At 45.1% G+C, this 22,239-nt stretch overlaps 1 protein-coding gene across 1 annotated transcript in view; it reads right to left on the bottom strand.

The window, feature by feature from the left end:
- Positions 1–22,239, bottom strand: part of MUC19 (mucin 19, oligomeric) — a 102,926-nt gene that overhangs the window by 69,779 nt on the left and 10,908 nt on the right. Inside the window, exons 11-32 of the mRNA XM_040978972.1 lie at positions 21,968–22,105; positions 19,752–19,901; positions 18,142–18,236; positions 17,823–17,949; positions 16,018–16,264; positions 15,417–15,469; positions 15,226–15,326; positions 14,204–14,355; positions 13,437–13,575; positions 12,541–12,645; positions 12,264–12,458; positions 11,475–11,714; positions 10,205–10,361; positions 8,952–9,077; positions 8,128–8,269; positions 7,361–7,392; positions 6,832–6,861; positions 5,888–5,929; positions 2,207–2,245; positions 1,652–1,747; positions 471–533; positions 177–315 (exon numbers count right to left, since the gene is read on the bottom strand). Coding sequence (XP_040834906.1) covers positions 177–315; positions 471–533; positions 1,652–1,747; positions 2,207–2,245; positions 5,888–5,929; positions 6,832–6,861; positions 7,361–7,392; positions 8,128–8,269; positions 8,952–9,077; positions 10,205–10,361; positions 11,475–11,714; positions 12,264–12,458; positions 12,541–12,645; positions 13,437–13,575; positions 14,204–14,355; positions 15,226–15,326; positions 15,417–15,469; positions 16,018–16,264; positions 17,823–17,949; positions 18,142–18,236; positions 19,752–19,901; positions 21,968–22,105 — 2,608 coding nt within the window. The remainder of the gene's footprint in view (positions 1–176; positions 316–470; positions 534–1,651; positions 1,748–2,206; positions 2,246–5,887; positions 5,930–6,831; positions 6,862–7,360; positions 7,393–8,127; positions 8,270–8,951; positions 9,078–10,204; positions 10,362–11,474; positions 11,715–12,263; positions 12,459–12,540; positions 12,646–13,436; positions 13,576–14,203; positions 14,356–15,225; positions 15,327–15,416; positions 15,470–16,017; positions 16,265–17,822; positions 17,950–18,141; positions 18,237–19,751; positions 19,902–21,967; positions 22,106–22,239) is intronic.

Here is a 22,239-nt window from a genome sequence, read left to right as displayed (position 1 = left end):
CAGATTTCGTGCTGTCTGCACCTGCTCCTGCAGTGGCTCCCAATGGGAGAATAACAGTCCTCATTATATATGGTTATGGAGAACACATTTCTTCCGGACAGCTTGGTTTACATCATCAGATTCTGCAACATCACTTAACTTTGCTGCTTGTGTTGGGGTCTTCTGCTGGACCTTACCTGCTGGGTCTGTGGTGCTGCTGATCCCAGTCTCTGCTGTTCTGGGTGAGCTTCCCCTGCTTGCTCCCGTGCTGGCACCCACAGACATCCCCGTGGTACCTGGCAAACACAGCAGCAGTGGTGTCAGCAAACAATGCTTCTGAAGGGACAAGGGGGAGAGGCTGAAAATCTCCCTCTAGCTCAACAGCCTCATCGTTTACCTGGCAGCCCAGCTGTTGGCAAGCGTCTGGTTTATTTACTAGGCACATTCATGTCAAGGCTCACCTGATGTTCCTAGGCGTGTAGCTCCCGTACCTGGGCTCCCAGATGTGCTGCCATCCTCACTGCTCGGGGTGGGTGCAGTGGGGCTTCCTGCTCCTAACGAGGAAACACAACAACAAAACGTGGACCACACCTCAACCAACTCCTTGAACTCTGCAAAAACTCTCCAGGACCAGCAACATTTTTAAAGGTTTACTTACTTAAATTTATGATTTGTTTATTTGAAATTCAGAGCTAGAGAGAGAGAGATCGATTTTTCTGTCTATTGTTTCACTTTCTAGATGGGTGCAACCGTCGGGGCTGAGCCGGAATGGGAGGAAATGACAACAGGCTACCCAGAGCACAGGTGAATGAACGCAGAAAACCAAGCAGACCCTGCTCAATGCTGACTACGAGAGGAGCGCCAGTAACTCCTTATCACCCACACTTACAGGATGTGTAGGATGCCTTCTTCATGACACTAACACACTGCGGTTGATGACACACAGACAAGCATGTTGTCTGTGCACTGTGTTCAATACTGGCTGTGACACTACGATCTCAACGCTGTGCCACTGCCTGCCGCACCTGCAGCTCGGATTCCGCGTTCTCATCCTGCTTGTCAGCAAGACTTCCGTTTTCTCATCTCAGGCAAACAACGAGATGTTACCATCTCGGTATCAGTGCTGACTGAATGACAGGGTATGTGACTAAGCGTAATTCAGAAATCTTAGTGCAATGGAGATCTCAGCCATTAGATTTGACTTCAATATGAACATGAATGATTAGATTTCCCAAAGTGCACACAGTAAGACTTGGCAGCTCTGACTCTTGACTGAATATCCAATAGTGCTGTAATGCTGAAATCCAGCACTGCTTCTAAAACAAGCAATGCACAAGGACAGTGGCCCTGCCCCATCTCAGCTGCACTGTCACTTGTGTCACATGTAGCTCCACACACAATTTCTGCAGTTATACTTGCTGATACTCTAGGGGTTCCTGATGAAGATTAAAGTATAAATAAATTCTTGGTTAAAACAGTGCCTGACTGTACTGTCAAGGGAATGGACAAACGGAATTGTAGCATGATACATGCTAAGAAAATCCTCAGTGGAAATCCCATCATTACCATAAAGGAGTAATCGCCAACATCCGGTGCTTTTATTGGGAAAACTACACTCAAGAGTGACACTGTCCTAAACAAGGTGCTCAGCTGCACCTGTCGCATGGGTTACCTGAAGTGACCCCAGGGCTGGAAGCTGCAGGGCTCAGTCCCCCTGTGCTGTGGGTACTCCCAGCCGTTGGGAAGGAAGCTGAAGTCCCAGGAACACCTGAGGAGAGACAGAATATTCTCATCTACGTTCTACGTGGACTTCTCTATCAGTGGGTGATCTCACTGCCCAACCAATTCCTAATGCAGGATAGAAAGGAGTCCAGTCACTTTATGCCCATGTTTTCCTCTAATCTTACTTTTTCAAAAGTTTTGGTTTAGTTTTCCTTTTTTTTTCAAATATTCTTTTCTACATCTGAATTTGCTCACACTATGTCCTCCACAACAAGTCCCAGCAATTTTCCTTTAAACACAGCAGGACTTTTTGTCCCATTCATATTTACTGTGGGTTAATCACAAGCATGAGGAAATTATCTCCATATCATATAATTCCAAAATATAGAAATATCCCTTTTTATTCTTCCCAATGTAAAATACTTCTTTAAAAGCCCTGTTATTAATAATTCTTGCTGTTGGATATTTCTGCTTTATATACAAAGAGAAGACTCCACATACTAACCTGTTGTAGAAAGTTCTGAGAAGGGATTCGATGTTGTTTCTGTTAAGAAAGAAGGAAATAATGTCAGTTTTCTGGCCTAAGGGGAAAATCCAGAAACATGGCTTACCTGTTACATTGTTTTTAACACAGAACAGTCAGCACATGCAGACATGGTGGGATAGGTGATGTCACACCTCACCTCTGAGGCCACAGGACCAAGTCCTGCCTCCTCCTCTACTGCTGGCTCCTGACAGGTGCCTGGGCTGGGGGCATCGGGTCATGGCTGCAACGTCTGAATTCCTGCCCTCCACATGGGAGGCTCACATTCAATCTCAGGCTTCTGGTTTAGGCCCAGTCCAAGCTTCAGCTGCTCCCATGAATTATTCTGTTTTTTTAAGATTTACTTAATTTTATTGGAAAGGCACATATGCAAAGAGGACGAGAGACAGAGAGGAAGGTCTTCTGTCCAATGATTCTCTCCCCAAGTGAGCACAATGGCTGGAGCTGAGCCGATCCAAAGCCAGGAGCCCAGAGCTTCTTCCAGGTCTTCCATGCAGGTGCCATGTCCCAAGGACTTGGGCCTTCCTCAACTACTTTCCCAGGCCAAAAGCAGGGAGCTGGATGGGAAGTGGGGCAGCTGGGATTAGAATCAGTGCCCATATGGGATTCCGATGCATTCCAGGTGAGGCCTTTAGCTGCTAGGCTATCGCAACAGGCCCGCCCATGAATTTTTCTTAACAAAACTGTAGCTGGGAATAAAAGGAATTTACTGAAACATCAGGGAAAAATGTCTTTAAAAGATAAAATTGTTTGTATGCAGAAACATTTTGAAATCTTTACATAGTTTTTTCATAGTACATGTTTTTCATGACCTTCTCAAAGATCCTCATAGGCTTGGATTTCAAAAACAAAAACAATCTGCAAGAAATAAATTGCCTTTTGATTCCCTTCTCATGAACGGTTTGAGGTTCTCTTGCACTCACATGCGCTGTTACATCCACTCCTAACTGCGGTCCCACAAAGTAGACAGGGTGATTCTCCCACTTAACAGATGAGCAAACAATGGCTAGGCGTTGGGGGGAGTTGCACTAGAGCCACACTGGTCATTAACAGCAGGGAACAAAAGCAGGCTTTGTTTTTCCAAACCTACATCCCGTTGCAATCAGACACCACACCGTCTGAGTTCTTGGCACTGATTTTCTATGATTGATGTCAATTTACAAACAGAAGCCCACTTCTGAATTACACACATTGGCATCTCATCAAGTCAATGAATCTTTTTGAAGTTGTAAGAAGAGAAACTCAGAAATAATGATGCTTCCATAGCTTTTCTCTATTAAACAAGGTAACAAGATTATTTGCTGTCAAATGATCACAACGGTGGTCAGTGTCAAGATCAGCCAATTTGAAAAGGAAGTATGTCATTTTTCTTGTAAACATTACATTCACATCATATGGCTGGTTGGACACCGCTCAGAATATTTCAGTCAGTTGAAAGCATTTATTGTGTGGAAAGGAAGATACACAAGACATGCAGGTTTAAGCTGTATATCTTGCTCTGCTGGCGGTGTAAACTTTGGTGTAGCTTTTTTTTATATTGTTCAAAAGACTGCCCTCCTATGCTGAACAATACGGTTCACACATGAAATCTTCCCTCCACGTAGACTCAAGGCTGAAGCTGATCGAGTACTTGACCAAAAGCACTTAATCAAATGAATAAATTAATGACAAAGAGAAGAAAACCCGGATCCTTTCCCTGGGCTCTTTTTAAACACATGTTCCTTTCACGTTCAGAAACGACACGTTTTACATTAAAGTTATGTTTTAAAGACCAATCAGGAAAGCAGAGAGCAGAAGCTCTGGCCACGGCGCTGACCACGGCAGTCGGAGGTGGAAATACTAACACACCATGCCCAGCGACACCGCCTTCAGAACTGCCAGTCCAGGCAGCTTCCCTCCACTCATCACAGCATCCAGAAGCAGCTCATCCACGAAAGGAGGAGTGTTCCGGGTTGTGCTGCACCTGAAGATGCTCGTCTGAACTTCTCAACCACTATGCAAACACCTGCTCCTTACTGCACGCTGTCTTTACTGAGACACAACCGTCAGGCTTCGTGTTTCTTCCCCCTGTCCCAGGGAGACTGGCCACTTGACTGATGAACAATAACCATCATGAGGTCAGAGATTCACCACAATTTGTCAAATGTTGTGCAACTTTCAAAAAGCAGCAACAGGAGAAATGGACTGTGACTTTCAAGCCTATCATTTGCGCAAAGCAATCAGTGCACAAAATATCTGTTTCAAAAGCAAACATTTTAGACTTTTATTTTCACCGTGCGACACAGTCAAGAAGTCACTTTGGCTTTTGATTGTTATATTTTCGCTTTGACACTAACTGGGTGGATTTATGAAAAAATATGCTCTGAAAGAAATATAGCAGTATGTGTTAAAAGCAAATGCTTTGTTTTTACACAGAAAATGAAAAGAAATAGTCTTGATTTTAAAAAAATCTTTTATATAAGCTGTAAAATTAAATACTAAACACACCTAGCACTTCCTGAGGTTCTCCTGACTGCTGGTTCCACATTGTGTGAATTTTTTACAGTCTCATACTCACACACACACACACACACATATACACACACTGTGGCTGGTGCAGCTGTGTCACAGGCTAATCCTCTACTCTGAAGCACTAGCGTCCTATATGACCACCAGTCCGTGTTCCACCTGCTCCAATTCTGCTCCAGCTCTCTGCCTGTGGCCTGCAAAAACAGTGGAGGAGGATCCACGTCCTTCCCCCCTGCACCCACACGAGAGAGTGGGAAGAAACTTTTGGCTCGGGAACGAAAGTTACTAAATGTGAGACAACAATGGAAAAGAGTGAGTTTGATATAGAGGGAAAATGATGCTTCTAAGAATATCAAACGTACACATAAAATGACAAAGTTGAAATTCAGGTTTCAGAGAAATGGGATCATTTTGTGTGAAAAGACGTCAAAACATGAGCTGAAATTTTAATACCGAAAGATAATGAGTAAGACGTCCAAAAACTTAATTTTCTATCATTTTCTCCAAAACATTTTCTCAAGACAGAAATTTTGTCTACTTCCTCTAAGAGTTCCATTGCAAAAGTATAGAAGTGTGAAAGGAGGTTGGACACTTTTCCGAAGCCCCCTGGTGCTTAAGCGTGGTTGGGGGTTAACAGCAACCAGCGTGACTGCAGTGCAGAGGAGACCAACACTGGGCAAGTTTATTAAACAGCAACGGGAAACAAGGCTCATTCAGAGACCTCCAGAAAACAAACAAATGATGAGCAGAATATTTACTGGATTTTTACAACACCTCAATTTACTTTATACTGCACTATCCCGGTTTAAGTCATCCAGGAAAAGACAGCTCCCGTGGTGTTAGATAACTTGCACTTTTTTTTTTATAGGATGGAACTCAGAATTTTTTGGTGTAGTCACTTTCTCCAGTGGCAACTTCGCAGCACTCTAGCTAGGACAGACAAGTTCTGAATTACACAAGATGCTTTCTGCTGATGCTTGGTTTGGATGTGGCTCCCCTGCCCATTGGTAAGCGCAGTTTAGAAATGAAAACACAGAAAACAAATTAGAAACCAGAATCAAAATGTCTGACTTGCAAATTAACTCTTGCTAATTTAGAAGTTAAAATCTAATATGCTATTTTTTAAAAATTTACCTGTTTCCATGCTTAACTTCGAGGTAGTTGGTGTAGCAGAAACTGTTGAGAGAAAACAGCGTTTATGAAAACACATCAGGACTAGGCTGAACCAGGCTGTGCTAGCAAATGTATTTGAATAAATCAGTCAAGATTAAAATTTCTGAAATTTTGTATAATGGGTGACAAGAACATTTCATTTGAAATATTGAAATACATAATTTGTATTTTACCACAGGTAACCATTATTTCTTATTACGACCAATCACCTGAAATCTCAGAGAAACTTTATAAGACATATTTATAGAGCAGCAAATGTAGTTCAGAACCCTGACCTGCCATCACTTCATTTAAATGATTAGTGATAATCAGAATTTAGATGTCATTTTACAGAAAATCACAAAACCTGGAATGCATTATCAAAAACGTAAGGTTCTCACAGACTCACAGGCAGTACAACCTCTCCTTTCACAGGGCAGGAAAGGGAGCAACACAAAGCATATTTATGCTGCCATTAAGTTCATGGTCCCAAATGAACCTTAACCTCCACTTTGCCCCACACTGTCTTGGATGGGCACACAGGAAACATGGCTAGGGCACAGTGCAAACATGCGAGGCTACCTGTGTGTTCCAATCCCCAGCATAATCATGACAGTTAAATACTCATGTCTCGGCAGACACTTCTATTCCAACTGCTCATTCAATTTTCTAAAATGTTAAGCTTCAGATGATATTTAACGAACAATTTCAAATTACAAATACTTATTGTATGTTATGTTGGTCTTCCTTACTTAATGCACAGGAATGTAATAATATGTCAACATATTTCTTAGTAACTTAATTTTACTTTACAATTTTCCTTTACCGGATTTACCACCATCTATTTTATGACAAATATAAAATCTTAAAAGCTACTTGCTAAAAGCAAATAAAAATATCCATTTAAAACATGATGATGTTTTTACCTGTAAATGTTGAGTTGATGGTAGTAGTTTCTGAAATAATGATAAATTACTATTACTGTGAGGAATTTACATTTTCGAAAACATTCTACATGTTGAGTTGATTACACGTAAACTATTGTTAACTTATATAACTTTTTGAGATTCCTAACACAAAAGAGGAATAATTTTAATTTTTTTAAGGTGTCTGTTGCCTAGGAGCAAGTCTTTAGTTATTTAATTTTTCCCATTTTAACTTTCACCTTATTCTATCCCTTCAACAAAATATTTTTGACCAATGCAGCAGCCCCTTCCTTCCCAGATCCTACAGATAACCTAGGGGATCAATAGTATGACAGTCCCATGGGTGCTTGCTGGCAGGGCAGTGGTGGCAGCTGCCTCCCCGGGACTCGCCATCAACTGGCTCATGAGGAGGACTCCTGCCCATCCAGATGGCATTGCAAAGCATTAATGCTGATTCTTGGCTGGCTGATGGTCCAGAACGAACCCCGAAGCTTGAGCTCCTCTTCCTCTGTCATCCAGTGTGACTTACCAGTGCACTCCAGCTCGCCGGCAATACAGTAGCTGGAAGTCAAAGCAGACAGAACAAACAAGTATGAGCTTGCAGTGTTGACTCCCAATGACATACAGCTCCCAAGTTCAACACAACAAATGGTCTACCAGTGAGAATTTGAAGCATACAGAACTGGTTCCCTAGAAGCACACTGTCAATTCCCACGGTTGGTGTGGTGAGAGATGACTCTGATGACCGCACCAGTTGGCTCTCGAGACCTGCACTGTCAATTCCCATGGTTGGTGTGGTGAGGGATGACTCTGATGACCGCACCAGTTGGCTCTCGAGACCTGAATGGACGGACTCCAGGCAAGCTGTGAGGCTTGTCCATGCACCGGCAGTTTGCCACACGGTGCAGTTTGATGGCCATGCTGCCACACGCTGACCACATCAGCTTGCTTCCGGGGACTGTGGAGAAGCTTGCAGATGGCCTCACACTCAGAACTGAAACTAGAGGTATTGCCCTGAAATCACAAGAAAACACTTGTGCCCTACTTCCTGCAGTACTGACCATAAGATGCTACAGATAATTTGCTCAAATTTGAGTTTTCTAAAATACTAAATAACTAATGGATGTAAAATTGAACCCAAAGCTGTACTTTTCAGAAATGACTAGATCAAAAATTATGCATATGCACACATACATTTACATATATACAATACTCATACACACACATTCTCTCTTGCTCTCTCTCCTCTCCCATTTAAAACTCAAAAAGACTCATTGGAATGTAAGCAGAAGGTACCATGTTCTTCCACAGTCATCCTGCACCACTCCGCCTGCTGGTATGACATCATTATAGAAGCAGCTGCACTCAGACAAAGCGACACACTTCATGGTGTTTTCATCCAGATATGGAGCACTTTCTGGGCACTTAGCATAGCATCCTGCATGCAAAAGGGATCCACAGTTCACCTCTGAACACTGAAATTCATCAGACTGCATAATAAATGTACGGGGTAAAGCCCTGCATGGCCCAAGTGTAGACTGTATATTATACATGCTCTAAAGCATTTTTCAGTGACTTGCTACTTGGTCGACGAGCACAAAAGTGAACCTAAGACAGGCTTTGATAAATAACACTACTCTTAAAACCAGAATGACACTCCCCAAAATTGACATTTGCATGGTCAACGAAGATACAGCTGAGTTAACACCGACAAGACTCTTGGAAAGCACAAATTATTGCCTTGCTTTCCTGCCATGTCTCAAAGACACAGAGCCCTGACTGTACTGTTCGCAGGTAGGACGTGGCTACCTGGAGCAAGCCGTACTGCACCCTGCATTCAGAAACCGCTCTTGTCTGATTACATCGTCCAATGGGAAGCTCAAGATTGACACTAAAGTCACAAAGTTCTCTTGCTCTCCCCTACTGAGCAGACAACTGCTGTCCAGAGAAAAGTATTTCTAAGGGGGTAAGATGAATGTTATAAGAAAAAAAAACTAACCATTCATCAATTAATTTATCAAGTGTAAGATATTGAACCGGGAGAAACCAATAACATTTTCCATTTCAGAAGACCCATCTCAACTGTACCCTTTTGTGGATACTCTTGAAGTACCTCTCACCTTCTAAGAGTGCAGAGAACTTCTGGCCGATGACCTGATCTTTGCACGTCTTGGCTGTCACTGTGCCACAAGGCTCGTAATGCCAGCTGCACTCCCCGGGCCCATTGTAATAGTCACAGTAGACGGCTGTCGGGGAATGATAGCAGATCAGGTCATTCAGCAGCTCAGACCTTCTCCTTCCAAAGCATTTTCTAAAATTCAGATTACATAAAACAGACCTAGAATACCATTCTGTCTAGCTAAGATACCTTGGCCTTATCCAAACTTCTAAATCAGCCCAAGGGGCTCAGACAGGAGGATGGGAGGAGGATCACGGCTCAGTAGAGCACTTCCTGTTGATGGCTCATGTCAGGTTTGGAGGCTGGCTGGGGAGAGAATTGCTCACAAGCCCCCCTGGAGATATTCCAGGCTGTAGCCTAGATTCATGGTTTTAATTTTCAGGCTTAAATTGCAAAGATAAATCTCAAGGTAAATTAAGCCTCAAGAACATATAATGAACAGCTCCAGAAGGAGGTGATTAACACTTTAATATAACACAATGCTGTGGAAAATTAACACAGTAAAATGAGCAACCTCTTCAACACTTCTCCTTTTTGATGGTTTCCTCTCACAGTTCCTGGCAAAAAAGGAAAAGAGTCGATTTCTAGTAATGTCATCACTTTCAAGATGGATTGAGACTCATTTTATATATAACTAACAACTCATAATTTCCATTCCGAATCCAACGTGTGAGGATTCCAACTGGAAACAGGATGGGCAGCAGTGAATGAGCAGCCAGGTGTGAGTGAAATCCTCCCCATCCTTGCTCCATGTCCCACCCCCAACGAGGGCAAGAACTTCTGAAATTAAAACTGAACTTGAACTACCAGGCCAGCTGTGGTACGTTTTTCAGTTAGGTGCTTCTTCATTATAAACATACAGTGCCACGATTCTATGCCTTCCTATGTATTTTATAGAAAATGGGAGGAAGCCCTGATGATAAAACCATTGTATGGGATTTTTATTTTTTTTAATTTGAAAAGAAGAAAGGCAGGGAGAGCTGAGAAGGAGAGAGAACTAAGACAGACAGCGATCTCCCACTCTCTGGTACAGCTAGAGCCAGGAGCAGGACTCCACCACTTGAACCACACTGCAGCTGGCCAAGACGGATGGGGGTGAAAGCCTGACACCCCAGGAGGAACCCAGCGACCCAAACTGTGCCAAAAGCCTGCCCCTGGGAGATGACACTTTAAGTGGGGAAAGGGAACACTTACGACAGAGGTCGGGCTTCCTCCAGGAGACACAGGCGCCCACTGCGCTGCAGGCCTCGGCATACATGGCCACAGCGGTGCAGAAGCCCTGGTACTTGCCCTCCATATCACAGGCACAGGCCTCCTCCACACACGCATCGTAGTAGGTGCTGGGGTCCACCTGGGCAGGCGGAACAGCACACGTGAGCTTGCAGGCAGCAGCACTGCCCTCCCTGCCCTCCCTGCCCACCCTGCCAGCCCTGTCAGCCCTGCCCTCCCTCCCTGCCAGCCCTGTCAGCCCTGCCCTCCCTGCCAGCCTTGCCCTCCCTCCCTGCCAGCCCTGTCAACCCTACCCTCCCTGCCAGCCCTGCCAGCCCTGTCAGCCCTGCCCTCCCTGCCAGCCCTGCCCTCCCTGTCCTCAGCCAGCCCCGCCCTCCCTCCTTACCCTCCCTGCCAGCTCTGTCAGCCCTGCCCTCCCTGCCCTCCCTGCCAGCTCTGTCAGCCCTGCCAGCCCTGCCCTCCCTGCCAGCCCTGCCCTCCCTGCCAGCCCTGCCAACCCTGTCAACCCTGCCCTCCCTGCCAGCCCTGCCAACCCTGTCAACCCTGCCCTCCCTGCCAGCCCTGCCAGCCCTGCCAGCCCTGCCCTCCCTGCCAGCCCTGCCCTCCCTGTCCTCCCTGCCCTCTCTGTCAACCCTACCCTCCCTGCCAGCCCTGCCCTCCCTGTCCTCTGCCAGCCCCGCCCTCCCTCCCTGCCCTCCCTGCCAGCCCTGTCAGCCCTGCCCTCCCTGCCAGCCTTGCCCTCCCTCCCTGCCAGCCCTGTCAACCCTACCCTCCCTGCCAGCCCTGCCAGCCCTGCCCTCCCTGCCAGCTCTGTCAGCCCTGCCCTCCCTGCCAGCCCTGCCCTCCCTCCCTGCCCTCCCTGCCAGCCCTGCCAACCCTGTCAACCCTGCCCTCCCTGCCAGCCCTGCCCTCCCTATCCTCTGCCAGCCCCGCCCTCCCTCCCTGCCCTCCCTGCCAGCTCTGTCAGCCCTGCCCTCCCTGCCAGCCCTGTCAGCCCTGCCAGCCCTGCCCTCCCTGTCCTGTCCTCCCTGTCAGCCCTGCCAGCCCTGCCCTCCCTGTCCTGTCCTCCCTGTCAGCCCTGCCCTCCCTGCCAGCCCTGCCCTCCCTGTCCTCCCTGCCAGCCCTGTCAGCCCTGCCCTCCCTACCAGCCCTGCCCTCCCTGTCCTCCCTGCCAGCCCTGTCAGCCCTGCCCTCCCTGCCAGCCCTGCCCTCCCTGCCACCCTGCGATGTGCACCTTGCTGTGGCAGTCTCGGAACGTGCTGTCCCTGAGTATCTCGCACTTGCGCACTGCCCAGGCCTTGCAATAGGGGTTGGAGTCGCAGGGGAAGCTCTGGGCCACCGTGTCGGAGCACTCCTGACTGGTCTTCCAGCTGTTTCCAAACTCAAGTGCGCCAGCAGCCATGGAGGAGTGCCTGGTGGTGAAGTCGTCCTTTGAGTCACCATTGTTGTTCCCGCAAAGGCCGCACACTTTTCCCTGCAGGGGTCGAGAAAGGAAGTGAACGGTGGCACTGGGCAGAGAGACAGAAAGGCTGCAAGGATGCACTGTTTGCACAGCCTGAGGCACCTGGGAAACCTGAGTTTGCAGACGAAATTCCAGTCTCATTTCATCTGAGACAGCCCACACTACGAGACCAAGTAGCACCAGGCGGAGTTGAGGGCTTGAGAATCCCAAACCATCCCAAGTGCCAGATTCAAATTACAACTAAGAATGCTCTCAGGTTCTCTGAACATTGGTTGCAAGGAACCCATTTTAATTACAATATATAAAGTTCTCACAACCTCATCTTGGGATAATCTCCAGTCACCCTGGGTGTTAGATCAAACAGCAGGGGTAGATTACTCTCCCTGCTACACGGATTCCTTCATCATCTTTGAATGGAGTTCATTCTCTGAGAAGGTCCTTTACTGTCCCAAAAGCCTGGCCCCAGGACCCTGCCACTGTCACATACACCTGTGAACCCCTGCACCTCATCTCACATAACACTTTGTATCCACACAGATCCTGTCTCAGGGATAAACTTACATTCCAGTGAGGGTCCAGTATCACAGACACTCTTGTGTTCTTGTCCCAAATGACGACGATTCCATTTTCAAACTTCAGAACCAGGTACAGGCCGACGGTGTGGACAGAGTATGTCTGTGAGCTCAGCTCACAGTTCTGGCTCTCTGTCGTTTTCAGGGCCGTGACTTTACCGTCTTGCAAGACAATATTCTGATCCTGTCAACGAGAAGACTCAGAGTGGCAGGTGTGTTGAGCTGGCTGGAATCAGAGAAAACCTCCTGGGGCAGCAGTCCAGTACCTGCAGTGCCACGATGACTTTCCTTGAACAGGTGAGGCCATCCTCACAGCACGGGACACTCTCCGTCAGGATCCGGAAGGTGCCATTCTCACCACCACAGTAATCCTTTAAGCATCCAATTACAACAAGGGTTAGGGAAATCAGGAACATGGAACTCAGCCACAATACTTACAGCAGTCACACACTCCCTAAAAGTTATGCTTTAAACTTACTCAAGTGCCACCCGCTATATTAAGAAATATCAAAAAGTAATGATTTAAATGCATTCATGGGTAGGTACCCTTGGATGAGTCCAATCTAGCTAATCTGTTTCAAATTCGTCCATTTTCCATTATGTCTAAACAAGGTTAGAATTATGCCCAGAGTATGTAAGTATTAAAATTACATGTGTAGTCATAGATTTTTGATCAGTTTCCTTTGACAGGTAAAATCATGAATGGATACAAAGCAAGCTGGATTTCACCTGTCAGATGTAACTTGTAAAACAGCTTAATTGCATCAACAAGCTTGCACTCTGGATCCAGAGAGATCTAGATCCGAATATGACATTTTCTAATTCATCACTCAAGATGCATGAAGTCATGAGACCTCAATTTCTTGAACTGCATCACAGAAGGGCCGTCATGGCAGAATTCAGTGAAACCATCAGCCTGCGTAGCGAGGAAGCACATGCGTGGTGGAGGCTGTCATTGTTAATGCTGGTACACCAATCAGAACGAAAGCTTCTCCTGCAACCACTTCTCTAGATGGGCTTCAACGTCCACTTTACAGATCAGCAACTGGGGGCACCAACGATACAGGGACCTCCCTAAAGCTACGGATCTGACAAATGGAGGCACCCAACACATGATAACCAAGAAGCACAAAGCAGCTGTTATGAGCACACTGGTAACTACCTCGATGAATGAATACTGGCACAGGCCATCGAAGGTGTAACTCAGCCCATCAAAGGTCCTGACGTGGCCTTCCCCGTAGATGTGGCAGGTGGTCTGACACTCATTCTGTGTACAGTTCCATGACCCTTTTGTGCACGTACTAGTGGGAAAAGATGAGAGAGTGTGCCAAGCATGTCCATATGCCCACACTGCTCTAACACAAAGTAACACTCCATTCTCATTCAAACATCCCTTCTGCCTATTATATTTGAATATGCTCATTTTATGTAACGCTGTGTAAACTTGCCATTTAAAAAAAATCAGCATCTCTTTTTAACTCACACGTGGAGTATTTGCATTTGTGGAGTATCATGTGATGTTTTATAGTGATATGCATTATGCAATGTTCAAATCAAGGTCAATATACCTATTTCATCTGTATTGCGGAACAATAAAGCTTATACCTTCTAACTTCTTTTAGGAAAAATTACAGCAGACATTACTGCCTTCTACAATAAGAGAACTCTAGGATTTTATTCTCCTGAGGAACCGAAACTCAGCAGCTGTCAATTAACATGTACTTTTCCCAGCTCCGGCAGCCACCATCCACCTCTCAACTTCCACGAGGTCAACCTGAAAATCAGCATCTCTTTCTACCTACATTTGGCCACCATCTTTCTCTTAAAGAAAAGCATCCCAAAGTGTGACTTATTTCTCATGAAAATAAGGGAGACTGTCTGGGTTTTCTAATATCCAAAAATAATACAATCACAATCCCTGTTACATACCATTCATTGCAGCCGACAGAGGTGACACTTCCTTGGTCATATTCTCGCCCACCAAAGGAGCAAGGGCAGTCATCAGGGAGGACACACTGCCCCTTAGAATTACGAACCATTCCTTCTGGACAGTAGCACCCACGCTTACAAGGCAAGTCTCCCTGTAAGCACAACAGACAATACCATCACAGCATTTCTAAGCATGAGACAGCAGCAGAATCAGTTAAATAGGAGGGGGCTTCAAAAAAGCTTGTTGGAAAAAATCAAATTAAAAGAAGACAGTACTATGATACAAAAATGTTTCAAAACTGTTCCTCATGTTATTTTTTTAATTTTTCAAATTTATCATTAGAAAGTCAGATTTACAGAGAGGAGAGACAGAGGATTATCTTTCATCTTCTGTTGGCAGAGAGCTGGATTGGAAGTGGAGCAGCCAGGGCACAAACCAGCACCCATATGGTATCCTGGTACGTGCAATTCAACATCAAATGCCAACATCAGCCACTAGGCTGTTGCACTGGGCCAATTTTGTCATAATATACATTTTTCAGGGAGTTTTTGAAGGCTCCCCCATAAGTAATCACACTAAGTATACACCAGGGTGAACATGGAACACGTTAAGATACTACAGAAACATAAGTGAGATGGGCATTTGGCAGAGCAGGTTAAGCCGCCCCTTGAGACTTCAGCATCTCGTACTGGAGTAGCTGTGTTGAAGTTCTGGCTTCACTTCCAATCTCAGGCTCTTTCTATGCACAGCACGGGAAGCAGCAATGGGCTCAAGTACTTGGTCCCTGTCAGGAACTTGGAAACGTGAGGTCATGGTTCACCCTGGCCTATTGCAAGCACTGGGCCGAGAAGCAGTGGGTGGGGGATCTCTCTCCACCTCTCTGTCTCTTTTCCAATTAGTAAACAGGTAACATAAAGAACAGCTTCCTCTTCTGATCACTCCTCACTGGCATGCTGGTCCCCTTCTGCCCAGAAGCAGCTCAAAGATTTCAAAAGCTCAGCTCCACTCCCACATTACATACATAAAACATGGGTATGTTCCGAGTGCTGCATGTCCTGTCGACTCTGGTCCGTGCTTGGGGATCACTGCAGTCGATGTACTCGGCCCCTCCTGTGCAGTTCTCTGCAGAATTAAGGAAGGTGCCGTTAATCAAGTGGCCTGGGCTTGCTCTCAGCCGATGTTCCAGACCAGCACCAGAATGTCAACACTTACGGAGGGTTGAATCAATGGGGGTCTGACAGAGAAGAATCCCATCCTGACAGACACTGGCAATGAAAAAAAAATGGAACAATTCAACATCAAATGCCAATGACAACACACAAATGAGACACAGCCCCCAAACGATGCCTAACATGTACCAATGTAAGAGACAGGCTGTTCTAGGACTAGACAGAGGAGGCTTCTACGGGCCTCAGAGCCATTTCCACAGGAGGGGTGGTTGGACCTGGGGCGATCAGTAAGATCCACTCAGCGCTTCAATGATGTAGAACTTTGTTGCAGTGAAGAACAAAACACAGCCTGGGGATTGCAGCCAGCCCTGCCTGGATGAAGGGAAGCCGCACAACTGGCAGAGGGGGCCCAGGTTTCAGGGCTTTGAACGTCTAGCAACTTCATTTCTAATCTTCAGGCAGCTCTTTGTCATTTAAGTCACTGGGCAGGCAGGAGGCATGGCCAGACGGTGTTACAGGTCAGACTCTCAGCAGCATAGCAAGAAATGCGGGGACAACACCTACTCTTGACAGGAAGACATTCTACTACTGGAGGCAATCCTTTCCTCTCAATGTCATAGCTAACAGACATGGAGGCTCCGTACCATGTGTTGTCTTCAATGTGGATGAGCCTGCCTGGTTGTATGACCTCATCATCCATGTAGCAATCACACTGCGATCTCTGCACACAGTTGCCTTCACTGTTCCGGTACGTTCCATCAGGACAGGCACATCCATCAACTGGAACATCTTCTACATCACAGCTCCTGTCTCTCTCTGACAATGATCGGCAAGAACTGTTGCAAGCTTTTACATTGTACTTGAAAACTAGGCCACTTGCACAAGAGAGTTCTGTAGGTGCAGAGAAGAAACAATGAATATTCATGCATGCAGAAAAGTCAAAAGGGCGCGCTCACATTTTTTCAAACTTTCACTCTTCATTCTAAAGTTAAATTACTGTTACATATTCAATTACAAAGTCCACATACAAGATGGGGAGTAACTGCTTTCCTAGGCGGCCTGTGTGCCTGGCAGGAGGACAACTGCTTGTGTACTACAAGGAAGTGAAGAGAGAAGCACTAAGTGTGTGCAGCCAGAGTCCGCCCTTGGTGAAGAGCACAGATGAATGCAGAAAGGCAGCCCACAAAGAGGTGGGTACAGATGTGGAACAGGCAAGAGGGTGTGACGCTTCCCGTGGGCATGTGGAAACAGAAACTACAGCCCAGAGAGACCCTGAGGCTGGAGCCCACGCAGCCTTCTTGCGGTACCTGGGCTTTGGACTTGGAGCAAGGGGAAGCCACCAGTTGTGTGAGCCTAGAATATTCTGTGGTGGAATAACTGATTAGGCTTTGCTGTGAAGATGGCCCAGCCTGCACTATTGGTAATGGATGAACAGGAAGCAGCAGTGAGCGTGGAAAGCTACTGCAGATGGAAACAGCAACGGCTTACTGAGCAACAGCGGACAGGCACCAGGGAAAGAGGGATGGGGGCAGTCTGGAAGTGAGCTGCCTGGACCTGCAGACTGACGGCACGTGAACTATTCCCTACGACCTAAGAGACATGCACTGCACAAAGTGTGTTGGTTTTCTACCTTGGCGTTTGGGTGAGTCGTGTATTTTTGTGAAGTCATTTTTAAAGAGTTCAATAAATGATTTTAAACAATAGTGTTTCATAAATATGACAACTGAGCCTCTAATTTACTGATGAAGTTTACATGCTTTTTTTTCTCAAAATACATTTTAATGTGAGCATCCCATTTAAAAAATGCCTTCTTCTCTGACTCATAGATCACACAGTAGCATCGTTTTCTTCAAGAAGGTTTTTTTGTTTTGTTTCCATTTTTTCATCAACGCATTGGTTATTCAAGTAGCATGTTACTTAACTCCATGGTGCTGTAAATTTTTAAACTTTATTCCTATTGTCGATTTTGTTTTATGGTTTTTCATTTAAGGGGATATAATAGAGACTATCATATCCAGATGTGAAGATACAATACAGTATGTGTCTCCCAGTGAAACTGTTGGTTATATCTTGACAAAAGGATGCTGGTCTGTCTTCCACTGTCTGAACCAGCAATGTCAGGACACACTTAAATAGCAGAATGATGCACTTATGGCTACTTATGAGGGACTATATTATTGTAATAATATGGAGGAAATTAGTTGTGGGGAGTGAGTTTGAGTTTATATGTGCATTGTTTATATGTGAATATATTAAGTCAAGATAAACTAAAATTTAAAAGATGAAATAAAACAAGGAGCAGGAATGCAAGGATATTAAAAAAAAAAAAAGGAAGCATTTTGAACTCATCAGGGACAGATCTGCAGCCACACCCTCTCAGGACGAACACACACACACCCTGGTGTAGGTGGGAAGGAAGCAGTGTGCCCTGGCCCCCTGCCCTGCTTACCACAGCGCCCTGTCCTCCAGCCCACCAGGTACGTCTCCTTCTCTGCACATGCTTTCACGTAGTTGCCCAGCACTGTGCACAGGCAGTCTGCAGTGTTCTCGCAGGAGCAGGTGTACTTCTTACACTCCTTTAAAATAGAAAGCCGTGTGCACGCATTAGGACGTATTGCAGCGCGGCCCCTCCACTTCATAACCAGTCCTCCAACCCGAAGACAGCTTGTCATAGAAACTCTTCCAAATACACTGTTTTAAGCTGTTTAAAATATTCAAAGTGGTGAATTATTAGCAATTAGCGAAGTGAGTTGCATAGCCTCACGTACCTCATGGTAGAACTTAGGGTTCACGATTGCGTGGCAGGCAGCAAAAGGCCCACTCGGATCAAGAAGAATTCCACAGTTCTTCTCAGCAAATTTTTCTGGAAGAAAAAGAATCGGTACTAATCAAAGTACTTTTTTTTTTGCTTGAAAGTTGTAAATTTTTTAGTAATGCTGTGTCATTATCAAAATCACCACCTCTTTAAAGTGTTTGCTGTAGTAAATCTTCTTTGTTGTCACTGTTTACAAACATAGCACAGTGTCACGAGAAACATCTCACAAAGGCAAACCCTGATTTACCTTTAGATTGCTGACTAACCCGCTCTCTGAAAGGCAGTTTCAAAGGTGATTAGATCATACATTCAGGTGCCTTGTCACTTTAAAACATATGAAAAGGGGCTTCAGAAGTTCATGGAACAGTGGCATTAAATGACAATGCAAGTGTTCGCAAATGGTCTGAAGCCTTCCTTTGGTTTGGTCTAACTTGCTGTAAGTCAGTGCCCCATATCTCTCCCTGACACCCTTATAAGGTCACACGGACCTCACTGAAGGTCAGTTGACTTTCCAAGGTGGCTGCATCTAGTCTGCTTAACACCATAACTGGACCTGTTTTCATTCACAAAATAGATTATTTTGGCTAATCATCATTATGTTGTTTTTATTGGGAAATCTCGAATGCAAAATAACATGGCAAATGCCTGAAATACAAATGGTCATGCGTACAGCAGTATTTCTTTGGATGCATTTCCCCACCCTCAAAATCAGTGGATCAGATTTTCAAAAGCAATTGTTGAGGTAATTCGAACATATTTTTAAGCCAGTCGATTTATTTTAAACATGTGGATTGATTTAGAAACAATTAAATAATTAATGTGCTTTAACTTAGCTTCTACTGCATTCTCTGGATGTGGACGCATCATCTAAAATGTCTGCTCATGAACAATACATGGGGAGCGATCACAGCCTGGTTCGATTCCAAGAGCCTAGACTGCAACTGCATCTGGAGCGCTGACTGAGCAGACCACTGTGGGCTACTGCAGGGAGGGTACTGATGCCAGCCTAGTCCAGCACGACTCATGGGAGCAGACTGAACTAATACTAATGGAAGTAAGTTCGACTAGCGTTTATGGAAGGCTTTGGTGCGCTGAAGGCATAAGCTGCATCCCCTTAGTGTGCTGTCCAGGAACCAGAGCTGCACTGGGGCCTGCTCTCACCATCACCCCGAAGGCACTGCTAAAGACACTGCACCAGCAACTGCTCTCCCCACAAGGCTCTGTCATGGTTTCATGGAGTTTCAGTCTTTGAACCAGTAATCAGTTTTCACAAGCAAACTTAAAGAAGGAAAAATAGTAAACTAGGTGATTTCTACCATCTCTTCTAACTCTGCTATTCTAAAATTATGGGTAAAATGTACAATGGAAAACTAGGTACAGAAAAAAAGACAACCAAGACGAGCTGTCAATGACAGATGCAGTTTTTGGAGCAGACCCAACCTACTTGTCTGCTGTTCCCTCTGAACCTAGGATGACAAACACCCGTAACAACCCGGATTGTCCAATACACCTGAGCCACCGCCATACAAGGTGTGCCATTCCAAGCATCCAGTGTTGTATTACCTGTGTCTATGCTGACACAAGATGCAGGGGTTCCTGATGGACAGGACATCATGGCCCAAGAATTCGCAAAGGCCTGTGACGTCTTCTCCAGAATATTCTCACTTGACATGAAATCATCCTCTGCTTTGTTGTTGTAGGAGCCACAGAGACCTGTCACAAGCAGAGAACAGAGGTTGATGTCAGGTCACCGCCACGGTGTTCTGAATCCACAGTCAGACTTCCCTGCCACATACAAACCAAAACCCAGCAGAGTGTCTCAAAGAAACATGTGCTTCCTCTTCATACATACGGTGATGCTTCAGGACACTCAAGATGCCATCCAAATTCCTTTTTCATTTAACTCCGGGAACACAGAATCACCATTCACCAGGGGCACTGCGCCTGCCTGCTTTGCAGCAGGAAGTATGCTCACGTGGAGCAGGAAGTATGCTCACATGGACTGCACGCTTTGCTTGGGCTGAGGAAGTTAGCCGCTCCACCCTGCCTGGAACCTTCTGACCTCAAGCTACATTTTCTCCTATGTATAAATAGATTACCTTCTCACAGAAAGGCATACCACACAACTGCACACTGTTCGGCAATAGGCAGCTCTCCACAGGACGGTTACAACTGATTTTCTTACTTGTCATCTATGGCAGGTGTGTCAGCACACACTTGATTTTCAAAGGATTTGTACAGAAACCCGTTTCTATTCAACTAGCAGCCAAAGTGTTAGTGATGTTTAGTTGCAATACATTATACATAACCTACAATGTCAAGTCCCAGTTTTTAACAAACCATACTTTCAGATTTTAAGGTCATTAAAAAGGCCTTTTGAGAGAGAATGACATGAATAGTCAATTCTCAAGAGAATAAATAAAACTGACCCACAAATACATGAAAAATATATCCATCAAAAGTCCTAAGGAAAAGGGAAAAGTAAACCACAATGAGGTGTCGTACTCTAGTTAAGATGGATATTACCAAAAAGATAGAGACACAAACGTTGGTAAGGCTGTGGAGTGAGGGGAACCTGTTCACACTGCTGGGGAGATAAACGTTCACCATGAAGAAGAACATGTGGAGGGCCTTCAAAAAACCAAAGCTAGTCCTGTCATATGAGCCAGCTGTCCTTCCTCTGGAGCACGTCAGGAGGTGGACAGCAGGTGGCACATCCATCGCCACTTGCTGCTGCTCTAGTCTCAACAGCCAGCATGCAAAAGCAATTTTATGCATCCGGGTACAGAAATAGAGAAAATGAAATACATACAATAAACACTACCCTGCCAAATTAATAAATTCTGACATATGCAAGCAACACTAAAGAACTAGATGTTATTATATCAAATACAAGAAGCCTGGACTGGAAAGATAAAATATATTTTCTCTCATATGCGGAAATTACAAAATGATCTCAGGATAGAGCACTGATGACTCAGGGCTGCTGGCACTGGAGGAGAGGGAGGGGGCTGAGGGAGTCTGGGTAACAAAGCTAGCAGACAAAACAAAAAGGCGCTAATGTTCCACAGCACAATGGGGGTAAGTATGTCACAGCAACCTATGATGTTCTGGGTAGAAACCCAAGAAAAGGAGCTGGTAAGTCAAAATGTAAAAGATAGAAAATGGAAAAAAACGGAGCCAACATTGTACAGTGGGTGAAGCTGTGACCTACCATGATGGCATTTCACATGAGTACTGGCTCAAGTCCCAGCCATTCCACTTCCAATGAACTCCCCACTAATTTGCCTGGAAAAGCATCAGAAGATGGCCCAAGTGCTCGGAATCCATCACCCGTGTAGGAGACCCAGATGGAGCACCCAGCTAACAGCTTGAGCCGAGCCCCAGCTACTGCAGCTATTTGGGAAGTGAAACAGTGTAGTGAAGATAACTGCCTCTGTGCTTATTTCTGCTCTTCAAATAAACAAACATTTTTTTTTAAAAAATGCCTGGTTGGTTAGCATTCACTGCAGATATCCACTGAAGCGTTGCACCGTGCTGAGTAAAGATATGATGCAATTTAAAAAATTGAAGTCTAGAATTTCTTTTTTTCTTTTTGAGAGATCAGGTATATCTGCCATGAAGAGCAATTTTGTATTAAAGCACTTACAATATAAAAGGCAAGGCTAGGTTTTCAATGCTTTGGGTTTAGCATCATTTATTAGGACATAGCTGGAAATCATATAATTAATTATGTCACATTACAGCCTTGGGAATAAAAATAAGTAAAGAGAACTCACCTACGGTGTCTGTGAACTGATTGGGTGGCATGGAAACATATAACTGCATCGTGGGAATAATTTGTATTTGCATTTTCACATGGAAGTCAGTTTCTACTTGACGGTACATAGAAGACACTTTGAAGATCTGTATTTTCTCTGTTAAAAATTATTACCATTAATTAACATGTTAAATGACTTCTACTTTCTTAAAATTCAATATTTTAAAAATGCTAAAATCCAGATACATTTAATATCTTTAAAAACTGATCAAGTGAATACATCTAGTACCT

The sequence above is a fragment of the Ochotona curzoniae genome, unplaced genomic scaffold (assembly GCF_017591425.1).
Source record: "Ochotona curzoniae isolate NIBS_2020 unplaced genomic scaffold, NIBS_Ocur_1.0 contig_2927, whole genome shotgun sequence".
Taxonomy (NCBI): Eukaryota; Metazoa; Chordata; class Mammalia; order Lagomorpha; family Ochotonidae; genus Ochotona; species Ochotona curzoniae.
This window is presented reverse-complemented; position numbering and strand designations above follow the sequence as displayed.